This window comes from Rhinopithecus roxellana, chromosome 1 (genome assembly GCF_007565055.1).
Source record: "Rhinopithecus roxellana isolate Shanxi Qingling chromosome 1, ASM756505v1, whole genome shotgun sequence".
Taxonomy (NCBI): domain Eukaryota; kingdom Metazoa; phylum Chordata; class Mammalia; order Primates; family Cercopithecidae; genus Rhinopithecus; species Rhinopithecus roxellana.
Window position 1 is genome coordinate 114,718,862 of NC_044549.1, and position 20,342 is coordinate 114,739,203.

A 20,342-nucleotide genomic window follows, 5' to 3' on the forward strand; every position below is an offset into this window, starting at 1 on the left:
AATGGAACCATGCAGTATTGTAGCCTTTTGTGACTGGCTTCTTTCACTTACTTTAAAAATTCATCCATGCTATTGCATATGTCAGCAGTTTGTTCCTGCGGTGGCTTTATAATATATCAACTTGGCTAGGCCTAATTATATTTCCCAAAATTCCCTTCCTTGTATTTTTCCAGTTACAGGAGACATTTTAGCGCGAGACTGGAGAGCAGAAGTGAAGCAGCAGCCATTTTGTTCTTGATGCGGGCACTTCTGCAGCTCACACGTGCTGTAACTTATCTGCTGGTTCACTTTGCTAACATGGGGCAGCAGCAAGGCCTACAGCTGACCCACCTTTCCTTGGATCCTCCTTCAGCTTCTCTGATTCCTGGGCCAAGTGAGTGTTTAGCAACATACTTGCAAAAGCCAGTGGCAAAGGGCAACACTCCTCCAACAGGGTACCACATCATAAAGTTGGAGATGTGAGGAGTCACATAGGACTTGCTCTGTCTTCATGGGTTCCAGCTTGTCCCTGATCTCTCCCACTTGACATCCATCTTTTCTTCCCACCTGCCTACCCTGTGGACTTCCAGCTTTGCTCCAGCATTAGATAAAAAAACAGAGACTTACAGAGACTGCTTACCAACTCCAGCAATTGTGTAATGTCAGATCCCTGTAAACAAATCACTATACACACACATACATGTGTGTCTGCAAATATCCTAGTAGCTCTGTTTCTCTGATTGTGACTGATACAATTCCTTTTTACTGCTGCATAAATTGTCATTGTATGGATGTACAATTTGCTGATCCAGTCACTAGTTAATGGACATTTGGTTGTTTTCAGTTTGACAGCATGAATACAGCTTCTAGAAATGTTCACATACAGGTCTTTGTTTTGGCAGATTATTTCAAAACATGGCACAGTAGTCGCCCTTTATCCACAGGGGATATGTTCCAAGACCCCAGTGGATGCCTGAAACCACAGATACTTCTGAGCCCAACTGCTGTTAACTGGAACACGCTTCTGTTCATACCATCTACCCACAGATTTAATGCCTTTTCCATCTTAACTAAGCACTTCCCACACCGTGGCTGTAACTTTTGCAGTTTCAGGTGTAACAGCAAAATTAGCATAGATTTTTTTTCTTTTTCACAATTTCCCAGGGAAAGATTCGTTCTTACTGTAGATGTTACCATATGTACATTTTTTCTCTTTCCTGAAGTTCCTTAAGTCAAGAGCTTTCACCTTTTCACTTAAAGGAAGCAGGCTACAGCTTCTCGTTGGCGTATTCAAATTGCCTGCATCACAGCTCTTGCACTTTGGGGCCATTATAAAGTAAAATTAGGGTTACACATAAAGCAAGGGTTACACAAGCAGTGGGATGCCATGACAGTCGATCTGATAACAGAGAATGATGCTAAGTGATAAAGTGGTGGATAGTATATACTGTGTGAATATGCTGAACAAAGGGATGATTCATGCACAGGCAGGATGGCATGAGATTTCATCATATGACTCAGAACAGTGAACAACTTAGAACTTACGAATTGTCTGAGCATGGAGGCTCACACTTGTAATCCCAGCAATTTGGGAGGCTGAGGCAGGAGGATTGCTTGAGCCCAAGAGTTCGAGGCTGCAGTGAGCTATCATCATGCCACTGCACAGAGAGTATGGGCAAAGAGAGACCCTGTCTCTAAGAAATAAACAAACAAAACCTCAAGACATTTCTGGAATTTTTCATTCAATATTTTGGACTATGATTGACTGTGGGTAACTGAAACCATGGAAAGTGAAACTGCAGATAAAGGGGGACTACTGTATATCTCAACTTTTAAAAATTGGTAATACAATGGACAGACTCTATCCATTTATCATCTAATGTCAAATTTTATTCACCTTTTTTCTTACAAGATGCTGTCATTCAAAATGTACCTCATAGGCAACTCAACTCATGCATACAGTAGGCACTCTATAAATGTTTTAATAATTAGGTGTTTTTTAGAATGACTAAAAATCCAGATGTAAACTCCCAATTGGGAAGTGCATAATCCCATTGTAGACAAAATATATAACTTTACAATAAACATTTTTATAAGAATTTGCCCCAAAGAGGGAACACTTAAAATTTAGAAATTAAACAATAAAAATGCAAAAGCAAGATGAAACACAATACTAACCTATTTAGACAATGATCCCTGGATCGGTGGTGCTTACAGACCAAGAGTTACCTGCACCCCGTGGCGTAAGACCATCTGACATTCAGTTAAGAAGAGAATTATATACCTAATACCCGCTTAACTGGAAATGCTGCGAGAATATATAATAGCCTATGAAAACATTTTAGCTACATTCCTTTATGTGAACACACAAAAATTTTAAATATATATTTTATTCTCTAATTTTTAAAAAACCAATGATTTTCATCTTAAGCAGCAAGAATGATCCACAAATAAGTATGAAGTCACTTTTATAGAAGCTATGTTAAATTCTGGAAAGTACCTTGGGAGATAAGCTCAAGAACCTTAGTCCAAATATAAAACAAACCATTCCATTAAACAGACTTCCTATGTTTTACAAAAACAAAACAGGTTGTGACTACATGTGATAAAGTGTCTCCTATCTTAAAACTATAAACATTCACTCCAACTTAAAAAAAAAAATAGGACTATTATGATACGAAAAAATTAAAACCAACCAAATGTCGACAAGTAGCTACGCAAACTTATAAACATAATTGAATGCTCTAGCTAAAAGATAAAACACCTACTGACTATATTTTTCAAAAACTATATAATTCTATAAAAATTTAAATGTGTGGACTAACTACATCAATACATGGAAACGTATATATAAAATATTAAGTGAAAAAAACGTTAAAAATATAAAGTGATTATAACCATGTAAAGGTAAATATATTACAATAACAAAAACTGAAGTGAATTTAAATTGAAAGACATAAATAGATTCAAATATTAGGGTTTTCTCTTTGTTGCTTAAGATTATAACAAAATACAAAAGAAAAAAATAGACTATTATTTTAGATAAAATTATACTCCTAAACTTAATACTGAACCATACGTGAACTCCTAAAACAGATATTTAAAACATAACTTCTATATTTCAAGTGTATCCTATGAAGGAGATCAGCCCACATTTGCCGAACTGCCCCTCTAAAACATAAAAAGAAAACATTTTAAAGCACTAAGTGAGAAAACCAAGCAGCATGCTAACAAAATCTACTTAATCTGTTTTGCTTCTGCAAAAAGCCACTAAGAGAAGGTTTTAAAAAACTAATTCAATATACATACTTTACATAACATATATTTATGCTATAAAAATTTTAAAGAATGGCTTTTACATAATTCTTTATTTCAATATATATCTCATTAATTTCATTGCAAGTTATGCAATATAGTCTTTTGGATCTGTTATTGAAAATTATTCTCTTCATGATTTAGAAAATGGTTAATTTCTTGGATAAAACATAGCATATTTAGAAGTCCGAAAGCCAAGTAAATCTCTTATTTCATTTTGGAATTTTGACAGATCTTGACGCAGTTCATTTAGATTTTCCACAGTTGCTTGATCTGTACTTTGCATCTTCTGTCTCATGGAAGTCAAGTAACGATGCACTAGGCAGCACATCACTTTTTGATAGTTTTCATCTCTCTTCTGTTTTATTTTATTTTATTTTTTTATTTTTTATTTTTTTATTATACTTTAAGTTCTAGGGTACATGTGCATAACGTGCAGGTTTGTTACATATGTATACTTATGCCATGTTGGTGTGCTGCACCCATCAACTCGTCAGCACCCATCAATTCATCATTTATATCATGTATAACTCCCCAATGCAATCCCTCCCTCCTCCCCCCTCCCCCCTCCCCATGATAGGCCCCAGTGCGTGATGTTCCCCTTCCCGAGTCCAAGTGATCTCATTGTTCAGTTCCCACCTATGAGTGAGAACATGCGGTGTTTGGTTTTCTGTTCTTGTGATAGTTTGCTAAGAATGATGGTTTCCAGCTGCATCCATGTCCCTACAAAGGACACAAACTCATCCTTTTTTATGGCTGCATAGTATTCCATGGTGTATATGTGCCACATTTTCTTAATCCAGTCTGTCACCGATGGACATTTGGGTTGATTCCAAGTCTTTGCTATTGTGAATAGTGCCGCAATAAACATACGTGTGCATGTGTCTTTGTAGTAGAATAATTTATAATCCTTTGGGTATATACCCAGTAGTGGGATGGCTGGGTCATATGGTACATCTAGTTCTAGATCCTTGAGGAATTGCCATACTGTTTTCCATAATGGTTGAACTAGTTTACAATCCCACCAACAGTGTAAAAGTGTTCCTATTTCTCCACATCCTCTCCAACACCTGTTGTTTCCTGACTTCTTAATGATTGCCATTCTAACTGGTGTGAGATGGTATCTCATTGTGGTTTTGATTTGCATTTCTCTGATGGTGAGTGATGATGAGCATTTTTTCATGTGTCTGTTGGCTGTATGAATATCTTCTTTTGAGAAATGTCTGTTCATATCATTTCCCCACTTTTTGATGGGGTTGTTTGTTTTTTTCTTGTATATTTGTTTGAGTTCTTTGTAGATTCTGGATATTAGCCCTTTGTCAGATGAGTAGGTTGCAAAAATTTTCTCCCATTCTGTAGGTTGCCTGTTCACTCTGATGGTAGTTTCTTTTGCTGTGCAAAAGCTCTTTAGTTTAATTAGATCCCATTTGTCAATTTTGGCTTTTGCTGCCGTTGCTTTTGGTGTTTTAGACATGAAGTCCTTGCCCATGCCTATGTCCTGAATGGTACTACCTAGATTTTCTTCTAGGGTTTTTATGGTATTAGGTCTAACATTTAAGTCTCTAATCCATCTTGAATTAATCTTCGTATAAGGCGTAAGGAAAGGATCCAGTTTCAGCTTTCTACTTATGGCTAGCCAATTTTCCCAGCACCATTTATTAAATAGGGAATCCTTTCCCCATTTCTTGTTTCTCTCAGGTTTGTCGAAGATCAGATGGCTGTAGATGTGCGGTATTATTTCTGAGGACTCTGTTCTGTTCCATTGGTCTATATCTCTGTTTTGGTACCAGTACCATGCTGTTTTGGTTACTGTAGCCTTGTAGTATAGTTTGAAGTCAGGTAACGTGACGCCTCCAGCTTTGTCCTTTTGACTTAGGATTGTCTTGGCAATGCGGGCTCTTTTTTGGTTCCATATGAACTTTAAAGCAGTTTTTTCCAATTCTGTGAAGAAACTCATTGGTAGCTTGATGGGGATGGCATTGAATCTAGAAATAACCTTGGGCAGTATGGCCATTTTCACGATATTGATTCTTCCTATCCATGAGCATGGTATGTTCTTCCATTTGTTTGTGTCCTCTTTCATTTCACTGAGCAGTGGTTTGTAGTTCTCCTTGAAGAGGTCCTTTACATCCCTTGTAAGCTGGATTCCTAGGTATTTGATTCTCTTTGAAGCAATTGTGAATGGAATTTCATTCCTGATTTGGCTCTCTGCTTGTCTGTTACTGGTGTATAAGAATGCTTGTGATTTTTGCACATTAATTTTGTATCCTGAGACTTTGCTGAAGTTGCTTATCAGCTTAAGGAGATTTTGGGCTGAGACGATGGGGTTTTCTAAATATACAATCATGTCATCTGCAAACAGGGACAATTTGACTTCTTCTTTTCCTAACTGAATACCCTTGATTTCTTTCTCTTGCCTGATTGCCCTAGCCAGAACTTCCAACACTATGTTGAATAGGAGTGGTGAGAGAGGGCATCCCTGTCTTGTGCCAGTTTTCAAAGGGAATTTTTCCAGTTTTTGCCCATTCAGTATGATATTAGCTGTGGGTTTGTCATAAATAGCTCTTATTATTTTGAGGTACGTTCCATCAATACCGAATTTATTGAGTGTTTTTAGCATGAAGGGCTGTTGAATTTTGTCAAAAGCCTTTTCTGCATCTATTGAGACAATCATGTGGTTCTTGTCTTTGGTTCTGTTTATATGCTGGATTACGTTTATTGATTTGCGAATGTTGAACCAGCCTTGCATCCCAGGGATGAAGCCCACTTGATCATGGTGGATAAGCTTTTTGATGTGCTGCTGAATCCGGTTTGCCAGTATTTTATTGAGAATTTTTGCATCAATGTTCATCAGGGATATTGGTCTAAAATTCTCTTTTCTTGTTGTGTCTCTGCCAGGCTTTGGTATCAGGATGATGTTGGCCTCATAAAATGAGTTAGGGAGGATTCCCTCTTTTTCTATTGATTGGAATAGTTTCAGAAGGAATGGTACCAGCTCCTCCTTGTACCTCTGGTAGAATTCAGCTGTGAATCCATCTGGTCCTGGACTTTTTTTGGTGGGTAGGCTATTAATTGTTGCCTCAATTTCAGAGCCTGCTATTGGTCTATTCAGGGATTCAACTTCTTCCTGGTTTAGCCTTGGGAGAGTGTAAGTGTCCAGGAAATTATCCATTTCTTCTAGATTTTCTAGTTGATTTGCGTAGAGGTGTTTATAGTATTCTCTGATGGTAGTTTGTATTTCTGTGGGGTCAGTGGTGATATCCCCTTTATCATTTTTTATTGCATCTATTTGATTCCTCTCTCTTTTCTTCTTTATTAGCCTTGCTAGCGGTCTGTCAATTTTGTTGATCTTTTCAAAAAACCAACTCCTGGATTCATTGATTTTTTGGAGGGTTTTTTGTGTCTCTATCTCCTTCAGTTCAGCTCTGATCTTAGTTATTTCTTGCCTTCTGCTAGCTTTTGAATGTGTTTGCTCTTGCCTCTCTAGTTCTTTTAATTGTGATGTTAGAGTGTCAATTTTAGATCTTTCCTGCTTTCTCTTGTGGGCATTTAGTGCTATAAATTTCCCTCTACACACTGCTTTAAATGTGTCCCAGAGATTCTGGTATGTTGTATCTTTGTTCTCATTGGTTTCAAAGAACATCTTTATTTCCGCTTTCATTACGTTATGTACCCAGTAGTCATTCAGGAGCAGGTTGTTCAGTTTCCATGTAGTTGAGCGGTTTTGATTGAGTTTCTTAGTCCTGAGTTCTAGTTTGATTGCACTGTGGTCTGAGAGACAGTTTGTTATAATTTCTGTTCTTGTACATTTGCTGAGGAGTTCTTTACTTCCAATTATGTGGTCAATTTTGGAATAAGTGCGATGTGGTGCTGAGAAGAATGTATATTCTGTTGATTTGGGGTGGAGAGTTCTATAGATGTCTATTAGGTCCGCTTGGTGCAGAGATGAGTTCAATTCCTGGATATCCTTGTTAACTTTCTGTCTCGTTGATCTGTCTAATGTTGACAGTGGAGTGTTGAAGTCTCCCATTATTATTGTATGGGAGTCTAAGTCTCTTTGTAAGTCTCTAAGGACTTGCTTTATGAATCTGGGTGCTCCTGTATTGGGTGCATATATATTTAGGAGAGTTAGCTCTTCCTGTTGAATTGATCCCTTTACCATTATGTAATGGCCTTCTTTGTCTCTTTTGATCTTTGATGGTTTAAAGTCTGTTTTATCAGAGACAAGGATTGCAACCCCTGCTTTTTTTTGTTCTCCATTTGCTTGGTAGATCTTCCTCCATCCCTTTATTTTGAGCCTATGTATGTCTCTGCATGTGAGATGGGTCTCCTGAATACAGCAGACTGATGGGTCTTGACTCTTTATCCAGTTTGCCAGTCTGTGTCTTTTAATTGGAGCATTTAGTCCATTAACATTTAAGGTTAATATTGTTATGTGTGAACTTGAACCTGCCATTATGATATTAACTGGTTATTTTGCTCGTTAGTTGATGCAGTTTCTTCCTAGCCTCGATGGTCTTTACATTTTGGCATGTTTTTGCGATGGCTGGTACCGGTTGTTCCTTTCCATGTTTAGGGCTTCCTTCAGGGTCTCTTGTAAGGCAGGCCTGGTGGTGACAAAATCTCTAAGCATTTGCTTATCTGTAAAGGATTTTATTTCTCCTTCACTTATGAAACTTAGTTTGGCTGGATATGAAATTCTGGGTTGAAAATTCTTTTCTTTAAGAACGTTGAATATTGGCCCCCACTCTCTTCTGGCTTGTAGAGTTTCTGCCGAGAGATCTGCTGTTAGTCTGATGGGCTTTCCTTTGTGGGTAAGCCGACCTTTCTCTCTGGCTGCCCTTAAGATTTTTTCCTTCATTTCAACTTTGGTGAACCTGGCAATGATGTGTCTTGGAGTTGCTCTTCTGGAGGAGTATCTTTGTGGCGTTCTCTGTATTTCCTGAATTTGAATGTTGGCCTGCCCTACTAGGTTGGGGAAGTTCTCCTGGATGATATCCTGAAGAGTGTTTTCCAACTTGGTTCCATTTTCCCCCTCACTTTCAGGCACCCCAATCAGACGTAGATTTGGTCTTTTTACGTAATCCCATACTTCTTGCAGGCTTTGCTCATTTCTTTTTCTTCTTTTTTCTTTTGGTTTCTCTTCTCGCTTCATTTCATTCATTTGATCCTCAATCGCTGATACTCTTTCTTCCCGTTGATCGAGTCGGTTACTGAAGCTTGTTCATTTGTCACGTATTTCTCGTGTCATGGTTTTCATCTCTGTCATTTCGTTTATGATCTTCTCTGCATTAATTATTCTAGCTGTCAATTCTTCCACTCTTTTTTCAAGATTTTTAGTTTCTTTGCACTGGGTACGTAATTCCTCCTTTAGCTCTGATAAGTTTGATGGACTGAAGCCTTCTTCTCTCCTCTCGTCCAAGTCATTCTCTGACCAGCTTTGATCCGTTGCTGGCGATGGGCTGCGCTCCTTTGCAGGGGGAGATGCGCTCTTATTTTTTGAATTTCCAGCTTTTCTGCCCTGCTTCTTCCCCATCTTTGTGGTTTTATCTGTCTCTGGTCTTTGATGGTGGTGACGTACTGATGGGGTTTTGGTATAGGTGTCCTTCCTGTTTGATAGTTTTCCTTCTGACAGTCAGAAGGACTGTCTGTTGGTCTGTTGGAGATTGCTTGAGGTCCACTCCAGACCCTGTTTGCCTGGGTATCAGCAGCAGAGGTTGCCGAAGATAGAATATTGCTGAACAGCGAGTGTACCTGTCTGATTCTTCCTTTGGAAGTTTCCTCTCAGGGGTGTACTCCACCCTGTGAGGTGTGGGGTGTCAGACTGCCCCTAGTGGGGGATTTCTCCCAGCTAGGCTACTCAGGGGTCAGGGACCCACCTGAGCAGGCAGTCTGCCCGTTCTCAGATCTCAACCTCCGCGTTGGGAGATCCATGGCTCTCCCCAAAGCTGTCAGACAGAGTCGTTCGCGTCTGCACCGGCTCCCGCTACTTCCCCTGTTGGTCTTCAGCTGTGCGCTGTCCCCAGAGGTGGAGACTACAGAGACAGGCAGGCTTCCTTGAGCTGCTGTGAGCTCCACCCAGTTCGAGCTTCCCAGCGGCTTTGTTTACCTACTTAAGCCTCAGCAATGGCGGGCGCCCCTCCCCCAGCCTCGCTGCTGCCTTGCGGATAGATCGCGGCAGACTGCTGTGTTAGCAGTGAGGGAGGCTTCGTGGGCGTGGGACCCTCCCGGCCAGGTGTGGGATATATTCTCCTGGTGTGCCTGTATGCTTACAGCGCAGTATTGGGGTGGGAGTTACCCGATTTTCCAGGTGTTGTGTGTCTCAGTTCCCCTGGCTAGGAAAACAGATCCCCTTCCCCCTTGCGCTTCCCAGGTGAGGCGATGCCTCGCCCTGCTTCAGCTCTCGCTGGTCAGGCTGCAGCAGCTGACCAGCACCGATTGTCCGGCACTCCCTAGTGAGATGACCCCAGTACCTCAGTTGAAAATGCAGAAATCACCGGTCTTCTGTGTCGCTCGCGCTGGGAGTTGGAGACTGGAGCTGTTCCTATTCGGCCATCTTGCTCCGCCCCCCCCCTTCTGTTTTAAATTTCTCCATTCCTTCAAAACAACAATATGATACTAAGGATATGCAGAAATAATATTTAAATGAGGTGGAGTTCAAAAATATATTCACAGACACAAACACATCTTTAAATGTTTTATTAGACTATAGTTTTGCTACTACATGGTATAATATTCAACACTTGTTTAAAACAAATATAGCCTGCATATTAGTTTAATGCATTTAATTTTATGCTTATCTTGATTGAAAAAAAATTAGTCTTAGGAATCCTTAGTTTATAGCAGGGATTGGCATACTACAACCCACAGGCCAAATATGGTCCATATCCTGACTTTACAGCCTGTGAGCTAAGAATAGATTTTACAGATGAACATTTATCATCAATTGATAATAACATTAATTTTAAACTCTAGTTAAGTGAAAATTTATCCCCTCCCAAAAGGAATTCCATTCTTTTCACTAGTAGACCTGTATTTAAAAAATTATTACTGTTATTGTCATATTTTGAATTTTATCCATAAAAGCTTTGTGAAAATTTTTCTTTCTTATTGTATCACTGCTTACACAATATCTCTGATTTTGTCTCAGCCTGAAAAGTGTAAACTATTTACTATCTGGACCTTTACAGAAAAAATGTCCCAACCCCTGGTTTATAGTAACATATATTGAATTACTGATGTATTGAATGGCTTTCAAGAAGAACTAGAAAAATATGAGCTGATTCTAGTAGTCATTCTTTAAGTACACTGACAGAATAGGTATTTCAAATATTTCCCATGTTTTAAAACTATGAGATGAAATTTTATATATTGGAGGAATCTGAAAAGTAAAAAAAAATCTCAGTACTGTCTCTCATTCTTAATAATTATATGTATGTGTATGTACACACACACACACACACACACACACACACATATATTTGTTTTGAGGTGGAGTCTCACTCTGTCACCCAGGCTGGAGTGCAGTAGTGTGATCCTGGCTCACTGCAACCTCCACCTCCTGGGTTCAAGCGATCCTACTGTCTCAGCCTCCTGAGTAGCTGGGACAACAGGCATGCACCACCACACCCAGCTAATTTTTGTGTTTTCAGTAGAAACGGGGTTTCACCATGTTGGCCAGGCTGGTCTCGAACTCCTGACCTCAAGTGATGTGCTTGCCTCAGCCTCCCAAAGTGCTGGGATTACAAGCGTGAGCTACTGCGCCCAGCCCTCTCACTCTCAATAGTATTTATTGAATCCTTACTTTATGTTGGATGCAATGCCATACATTAGGGAATATAGCAGTGAAAAAAGTCAGACAGTCACAGCCCTTAGGGAACTTGCATACTTATGCTTTAAGAAATATCTGAGATTAGGAATTGTTAAAACTTTTATGTTGCCATTCAAGCTTCTAATTTCTTACCTTTAAACTGTTTTGCCGTTTGACCTTGCCTGTTGATGTATGAGAGCAAATCCACTTACTGAGGCTACTAATCATATAGCAGATAGTCTTTGGTGAAGGAATGATGTTGAAAGGTGGAGGTAATGTACATTTATCATCAAAGTAGCTAAGCCATAACTTCGCTCGAGCAAACTTCCATTCTTTGTCTTCATGATTCTATATAAAAGGCAAATTAAAAAGCAAAGTAGAATATGAATACACACACAAATATGGGGGATATTTCCACACCTTGTAGAAAAAGTTTTGTTCAACATTTGCAATTATTATACATTACTTACATTTAAAAAATCTACAGTTAATTTTAAAATACTATTTTTCAATTCTTATAATCTTATAATCTTTGGCTGTCTTATCTATTGTATGCACTTAGTATGGTCTGAGGAGAATATAAAGTTTTTAAAAGAATGAACTTACTGCTATCAACTGAAAACTTTTATGAAGCATTGCCACCAGCAGTTTGGTAAGCACAATCACAACCACCACATTGTATGTACCAACAATGACAGCTCCCACAAAGGACTGCAGTTCTTCTCCATAGCTAAATCTTGTGACAAAGATTGCGACATGCGCTAAGGAGAAAATATACCAGAACAAAGCAAAGCAGGTGCCAATGAACCTGTAAAGACAATTGCATTTCTGTTTAAAATGCAATTAAAGAAATTAGCAAAAACGAATAATTTGTTTATATCAAAATTATTTAAATAAAATATTGATAATCCATGAACAATTCTTTATTTAAAAATGATGTTTATTTCCACAGTACAGATATGTCTTACTTTAAATAAAGAGGCCCTAAGAAGATAAATTATTCATAACTGTTTAACCCCTTGCTGCCTTTCTGTCTGTTCTCAACAAGGCAGCCTATATGATTTGTTAATATCTAATTAGATTTTGTCACACCTCTGCTCAAAACCTTCAAATAACTCTCAATTTCAATAACTCAAAATCCTTACAAGGGCAAAAAGGTCCTACATGATCCCCATTACCTTTCTGACTTCATTTCCTACAACTCCCCAACTCCCCCTCCAGTTCAACACATTGCATCCACACTGCCTGCCTGGCATTTTCTTGAACATGCCAGTCATGCTCCTACCTCTGGACACTGGCCTTTGCTGTTCTCTCTCTCTGTAAATGCTCTTCCCCTAGATATCTTCTTCATGGCTTGCTCCTTTACCAGCTTTAGATCCTCACATGAATGTTATCTCTTCTGGGGCACTCCCTAGCTCTTTAGCTAAAACTGAACTCTGACACACAGATGCTCTTTAGCTCATGCTTTATTTGTCTTTGTAGCCCCGACCACTGTGTAACATAATAAGTATTCTACTCCTCTTTTTATTGCCTGTATCACCTCCCTAGAATGTTAAGCTTCATCAGGGTAGTTTTGTTTACTAATGCTTCATTTGCTCAGCACTTAGAGCATTGTCTGGTATATAGTAAATGCTACACTGACACTCATTAATCTTATTCTTTACATAAGATGACACACAAAATAACTAAAGAATAGTTGACACATAATAGGAACATGACAAATGTGTCCTTCCACACCCTTTCTCTCCATTGTTTTATTTAAAAATGAGGGGAGGTATTTTGTTTACTCAAAACAGGGTGTTCAAATCCTTATGATACATTAGAGAAAAAAATGTTCATGAAGTTCTAATGATTCTCAGTTCTAATGACCTCTTAAAAAGTGTTGAAGCTGTGAGTGTTTCTGGCTGTAACAATGACTGAGAGTTGCTACTGACATTTAATACCTGAAGGACAGAGATGCTGAACATCTTGCAATATATGGGACTGACAAAGAATTGCTCAAAATGCTAAGAACACACAAGATGCCAATAATTCCTCTGTTAAGATAGACTGCAGTAGGGAAGACAAGGTAATAACTTGGACCCACTGTTTAAGATTCTGTATGTAAAGATGACTATAGTGACTCATGAAAAATAAGTATTTATTAAAGTTTATGAACATTAATAAGGAATTTCTTAAAGAAAATTTGAAGTTCCATTTCTATAGATACTAATTCATATAGAAGATGGTTAAAAGACAAATATATTTACTAAAACATTTAAAAGACACTCACGAATGGAAGGTATCATTGCTTTGCTGTTCACAGAATATGCCTACACAGCCTTTCTGCTCCTTTGAAGTATATCCTTTATCATACAGTTGTGTCAGTCCAATTGTGAAAGAAAACAAAACAAGAAGAAACATCCCAAGAAATTTTCCAAAATCTTGTAACATCTGTCCCATTGAAATCTGTGGAATATATTACACAAGTATTCATTAAGATTATCAGAAAAACAAAGTATTAAATATAAATGACCCAGCAACAAAAGGAAGACAAATACATAATCCACAGGCCACCCCTTCTATTGCATCTGGTTGAGACAGACCAGCATTTTAAAAACATTGAAAATCCAGCTGCCTAACAAAAAGTCATTTTAAGCATACCAACACTATCATTGTTAGATGGCACGTTCTTGAACCTGGATCAGGTTTTCAGAGGACATTGTTGCTATGGAGATAGAGGCAGAGATATGGAGATTTAAGAAAAGGCTGAATTTGCAAGGGATAAAAGGAAAATACCCTGATCAAACTTAAAGAGAAATAAATGCTTATATTTACATAGCTTCTTAAATTTTACAAATATAAAATCATTATGGGGCAAAGTATTTCACCTGATTTTTGAAACCAATTCTAAACCAATTCCTAAAATCAGCATTTCCTCCTACGGGACTGCCCTAATTTCTTTTGCTGAGGCGACAGACTTTCTTTCACTTTGGGTCCATTTTAAGAAAATACTATGTGTGCAAGCCAAATGAGGGTGTCCAGTATTAGTAGTGAGTATATTTTGTAGTTTAGACATGTGTAGTGCACATGGAAGCTTTAATCCTAATTTCATTCTCCTTCAAAATTTAGATTAGGTACTTTTCATAAATTCTTAGTTTTTAAATTGGCATATAAATTTGGGGAATAATGTGATAGTACTTTTTTGACCCAGCAATTCTATCCCTAGAAATTTAACCAATAGATAGAAGTACACAAAGATGCATGTATATACAAGGATTTACACTGCAGCATTGTTAGAGGTAGCAAAAAAATTTTAGAAAATCCTCAATATTGTTTTTAGTTTTTATTTTTTAATATTTTTTGGGGGGGGACTTTCCCACAAAAACTGGAAAGCCTGCCAGACAAATTCTAAAAGAGCTGTAACATTACTCAACATTGTTTTTAAAAAGAATGAAGAACATCTACATGTGCTAGCATACAAAGATGGCTATAAGACAGTAAGTCCAAAAAGCAGGGTATAAAACTGTATGTATATGTGGAACGTCTCCCATTTCTATTTTGTTAAAGGATAGACAAGATACATATTTTAATATAAATATGATTTAATATGCATAGGAAATTTCTGGAAGTTTACACAAGAAATTGTTAATCATGTTTATAGAAGTATATATAGCTAAGGGTATAGAAGGCAGACTTTTTTTTTTTTTTTTAAACAGAGACTCTGTTGCCCAGGCTTGAATGCAGTGGCGCGATCTCGACTTACTAACAAACCTCCGCCTCCTGGGTTCAAGCGATTCTCTTGCCTCAGCCTCCCAAGTAGCTGGGATTACAGATGCCTACCACCACGGCCGGCTAAGTTTTTGTATTTTTAGTAGAGATGGGGTTTCACTATGTTGGCCAGAATGGTCTCGAATGCCTGGCCTTAAGTGGTCTGCCCACCTCAGCTTCCCAAAGTGTCAGGATTACAGGTGTGAGCCACCATGCCTGGCCTCATTATTTTTAATATACAAAAATTAGTGTTTTGAAACAACCCTTCCTCAAATTTAACAGGTCAAATTTATATAATTAATTACATCAAACTTCAAATAAAATTCCTAATTGGCCCAAGTCTGCCAGCATAGCACATCCCCGCTTTCAGTGATACAAAATGGTAGCCACAGGCAATTGGCCAGATGCTTCCAGCCCACTAAAGTGGACCAGCTACTTAAGTAGGAGAGGTGAGTTTAAATTCTTAGGCCCTCCACAAGCTAGTAACCCAGACTCTGCCATAGTGGAGAGATCCAATATGCCTGACTTGTGCTTTTGACTAGACCATGCGGTACTTTTCAAGGGCTATGCTTCCCTTACGTGGCCCCCTTACAAAATTCTGACACAAGAAGCGGGGGACACTTAGAATCAGAAAACTCAAAATATGTAAGAAGGAGAAGAAATGCATTTTCCTCTTAATTAATGACAGCTTTATTGGATCACCTTGAGAAAGAAAAGCATCCATTCAGATTGTGGTTGCTTAGAATAAAGCTATACCATCTCAGTAGAGAACTCAATCCCTTACGACAGTAAGAATACAGTAACTGCTTTTGATAACTACAGAAAAGATCACCTTGAGGAAAGTCTGGACACTGTAAGCTTACAGGTAAATCGGGTTTTCCAATAGTGGCCATGTATGATATAATTTTAATTTTAAAACATGTAGTCAAGGTAGCTTTAATTTAACGTAAGTTTTAAATAAATGTAATCGAGTTCAATATCAAGGTAAAATTCTGAATGAGAACACCACAAACTTCATGACTTGCTTAAATTTTAAATTTAAAAAGAAATTTTTAAGAGAGAGTTTTACTCTGTTGCCCAGGCTGGATATGGTGGTGCAATCACGACTCACTATAGCCTTGACATCCTAGGCTTGAGCAATCCTCCCCACTCAAGCCTCATGAGAAACTAGGTGCATACCACCATGCCCAGCTAATTTTTAAAATTTTTTTGTAGACAAGGTTTTGCTATTTTGCCCAGGCTGGTCTTGAACTCCTGGCCTCAAGCTATCCTCCTGCCTCAGCCTCCCAAAGTGCTGCAATTAGAAGTGTGTTCCACCATGCCCGGCCTGACTTGTTGTTTAATAGCATGATATTAGTTCTTATACAAGAAGAACTAAAAGTAGAACAGTGGATGTCACTTAGGTGAATATTGGCTTGAAGATACTAACCAAATATTCATGTGAAAGGCAAATATTAAAAACAGTAAATTTAGTTTATACCAAGAGATTATAAGGTTTATGTATTTGTAAAAGTAATACTAATGCTTTCTCAAATATTTTTAAAAACTATTTGGCAGTTTAACTTGAGAAATATGAAAACTTGTGAAATGGAAAGAGAAAGGTAATTAAAATATTAATACAGAAATTAACATAGGAGTTAATACTAGTACACACAGAGGAAAAAACCCTTGCTAATCAGAAAAAGGGAAATTAAAGCAAACCACTAAATTAGCATAACTTTAAAAAAGCACCAAATGCTATTAATGTAGTGAAACTATTTTTATACTGCTTGTGTTGCAGAAAATTAACACACTCTACTGTAAAAAAATAAAAATACTGAGGTGTCACATGGATCATATCTTTTGATCTGTTAATACTATTTTTGGAGACTTATCCTTAGAAATAAGAGGCAAAAAGCCTCATACACACGAGTACTATGCAGAACAAGAAAAACAACCTAAATCCCTGATAAGGGAAAGGTTGCTATCATTAGGCTCATTCAATTACAAAAGTTGCTAACAAAAAAAAGCAATAATAATGACAACTTCTAGTCATTGTCTTTCCAAATCTCCCTCCAGAATAAAGCCGTAATTATCTGTCCAAAAGTTCTATCTAAGCAAGCCACCCAGGCTCAAAAACCTCCTTTGCACATGTGGTATTAAAATTCCTGGCAAAGAGACCTTCAGTCTCTTCAGTGTTCAGCCCAGCCTGTCTTTTTTAGCCTCATTTCCCCAACTCCAATCCACAGTCCAACTACAAAGGATAGGCTGTCTTCTCCAAGCACACTGTGCTTTATGACTCCACACTTCTGCATGTTATCTCCCTCTTTGTCCTTTGCCAGGCAGGCTTCTCATCCCTTCAAGGCTCAGATCAAATGCCACCTCCTCTAAGGAGCCTTCCTGACTCTCTCCAGCTACTTCCTCAGTCACGATTCCAAAGTAACTGTTATTGCTAAAACAGTCTTTTTGACTTCATACTAGTATTTATGTTATGTTTGTCTCCTCTAGCAGTCTTTAAGAGCAGGCACCATGTCTTAGTAAGTTCCAGAGCCCGGTGCATTAATTAAAATGTTGAATGATTCTTAACATTTTCCTAGTTTCTTAATTAACTTAGCTAATTATCACCAAGTCCTGGTTCTAACACTGTGTGAGCTGGGCCTTAGTTTCCTGATCTATACAAGGGATACAGTCAAATGCTGCATCTGCATGTAATTTTCCAGCTTTAACCCAATCAATTTAACCAGTATCTCTGAGGGTAGGACTTGAGAATCTAGGTTGAACATGCTCCCCAGGTGATTCTGCAGCCCCACCAGTTTGGGAACCTCTGGACTACATGACTCCTCAGTTTCTCTAACTATAATATACACCAAAAATGCAAAACACCTGAAATAGCTGTTTACTCATTAGAAGCAACACCAACATGCCACTCATATTATACAGGCTACTAAATAAAACCTGATAATTATCCAGTAAAACCAAACAATTCACTAGAAATAAAATACACACTCATGTCTCAAGTACTAAGCTTTCCAAGTTTTCCTGTATTATTTTTCAGGTCTGCCATAGTTAACTAACTATAAAAGGAATAGACAAAATGGACCTAAACATTTATATAAAGCCCACCATGTGTCAAGTACTCTGGTATGCATCTTACATACACTGACCCATTTAATCCTCACAACAACGGATTAAGAAACAGAGGCTCACAGACACTATAAACAGTAAGTGATGGAGCAAGATTTTGAACCAACCTGTCAGAATCCAAAGGGATGTTCATTCATTTGTAATAGTAGTTCTAATAATCAGACCAAACAGAAAAGCAAGACATTTAGATACAAGCACTTTCAAGTACCATAAATGTTGAGGCCTAGGAATGCATGCATAGACCCTCAAGAGCTCCCCTCCTTTGGTCTGATTTGCTCATCACCACCACTCCAGAACTAATCCTTGCCAGAGACTTCTGCTTTGGGGCTCCTCCTCAGAGAAACCTAAACAATGTAAGTGCTGCCTTTAAACTGTCTAGAATCACATGATGTGGCAGATTTCCCTAGGAAACATTTCAACCTCTGGGAAAGAAATGCACCTCCTATCCTAAATGAAGTAGGAAGGGGAGGAACTTTAGGGAAGAAAAGGGATTAATATTTGAGAAAATTCCCAAATAACATATTCCCCTCCAAAAAAAACCCAATATTTTTTCCACTTAGTTTCTCTAGATGTGAGGCCTGAAAGCATGAGGTCAAAAACAAGCTGAAGTGGGAGACTTGTTTCTTTTGTAAGGACTTGTTAGCATAGCACCAAAGAAAAGGTGGTGATGTTTTACAGCGGGAAGGGGAAGAAAGAAAGAGGAAGGGCAAACAGGTCCACTCGACTTTATGTCTGGGTCTTATCAAATATGACAATCATAATAAACCTTAGCTTTCTCTGGATTGATTTTGGATTTGACAGTCCCTTGGACAGCAGGAGTAAAACTCCTTGAAGGGTTGCTTTCTCTGAAGGCCTTGCCTCTTTCTTTTCTATCCTCCTCAACCCACTCCACCCTACACTTTAAATGTCAGATTCAGTTAGAACCCTCTCACTACTTAGTACCACTAACTGCCCTCAAAATATAAGCATACCTCATTTCATTACACTTCACTTTGTGGTGCTCCACAGATACTGTGTTGTTTGTGGCAACCCTGTTTTGAGTAAGTCTATGTGTGCCAACAGTATGTGCTACAGATGGGTAAGAATCAGGGACCCACGCAGCAGAGTCTTGGAGCAGGAGGAACTGTTAATAAACACATCTTTTGTACTAAGCTACAAGAATAAAGACAGGAAGCGTGTGGGATCTGAGAGAGGGCCCCACCCTGGGACCAGGTAAGGAAAAAAAGAAATAAGGAAATAAGGAAAAAAGGAAATAAGGAAATAAGGAAAAAAGGGTAGAGTGCTGTGTGGTCATGGGTTGTTCTGTCTATATTATCCAACTGTCAGTGTAAAAGGTTGTTTAATTCATTTGAAACATGTGACTTGAATAATTTTTTAAAAATCTGTAAATTATTAAAGCCTGTCCACAGGAGTTACTATACAATAAGAGTTAATGAGGGAATCATATTATTCTGTAATATTATACAACCTGCGGGGTGATTTAGTATAGTGATTAAGACCACTGGCTCTGGAGCCAAACCACCTAGGCTGGAATCCCAGTTCTGCTACTTACCAACCATGTGATCTTGCACAAGTTACTTAATGTCTCTATGCCTCAGATTCTTCCTCTGTAAAATGGAAATAAAAGAGTCTGCCTCTTAGAATGGTTGTGAGGATTAAATGAGGTAATAAATGTGAATAAAGACTTTAGAACAGTATCTGGCACATAGTAAGGGCTCAATAAATGTCTGCTGTTATTACTACTGTTACCACAATTATGTACAGATTCTATCTTCATGTCTTTTTCTCTTTAAAATATAAAGCATTACTGATTCATGCCCAATCATGTTTCTTGTATCTGCTGAAGTGGATTAGCTGGCATCCTTCATAAAAGCAAGAGAAGAAACAACAAAAAAATGCCGATTTATTTAGCTTTGTAGTTACCGTTCCCTTTGGGTATATTTGTATTTTGTTCATTCTTCTGTTTAGATCCATATTCCCCTATGTTATTGTAGTCCTTCCACCTGAAGGACTTCTATTAATGTTCCTTGTAGTGCTGGTCTCCAGTGATGTATTCTTTTAGCTTTTGTGTGTCTGGAAAAGTCTACATTTTACCTTCATTTTTGAATGATACTTTGTGAGGTAGAGAATTCCAGGTTGACAGTTGTTTTTTTTTCTTTCAGTGCTTTACAAATGTCACTCCACTGCCTCCTTGCTTGCATTGTTTCTGACAAGAAATCTACTGTCATCCTTACCTTTCTTTTTCTGTATATGATGACCTGTTATTCTCTGTTTGCTTTGAAGGTTTTTTCTTTATCACTCATTTTCAGCAGTGATATACTGAATATTGATGTCCCTTGGTGTGGTTTCCTCATGTTTCTTGTGT

General features: G+C 38.2%; 1 protein-coding gene and 1 non-coding gene across 2 annotated transcripts in view; both read right to left on the reverse strand.

The window, feature by feature from the left end:
• Nucleotides 1-3,329: 3,329 nt before the first annotated feature.
• Nucleotides 3,330-20,342, reverse strand: part of LOC115899634 (short transient receptor potential channel 1-like) — an 82,679-nt gene continuing 65,666 nt past the window's right edge. The window contains exons 9-13 of the mRNA XM_030937656.1: nucleotides 13,377-13,552; nucleotides 11,711-11,912; nucleotides 11,258-11,452; nucleotides 9,868-9,891; nucleotides 3,330-3,649 (exon numbers count right to left, since the gene is read on the reverse strand). Of these exons, the coding sequence (XP_030793516.1) occupies nucleotides 3,446-3,649; nucleotides 9,868-9,891; nucleotides 11,258-11,452; nucleotides 11,711-11,912; nucleotides 13,377-13,552 (801 nt within the window). The 3' untranslated portion in view covers nucleotides 3,330-3,445. The remainder of the gene's footprint in view (nucleotides 3,650-9,867; nucleotides 9,892-11,257; nucleotides 11,453-11,710; nucleotides 11,913-13,376; nucleotides 13,553-20,342) is intronic.
• Nucleotides 14,453-14,514, reverse strand: LOC115892141. The gene has a single exon (XR_004052028.1). It is a non-coding gene; the product is annotated as a U7 small nuclear RNA (small nuclear RNA).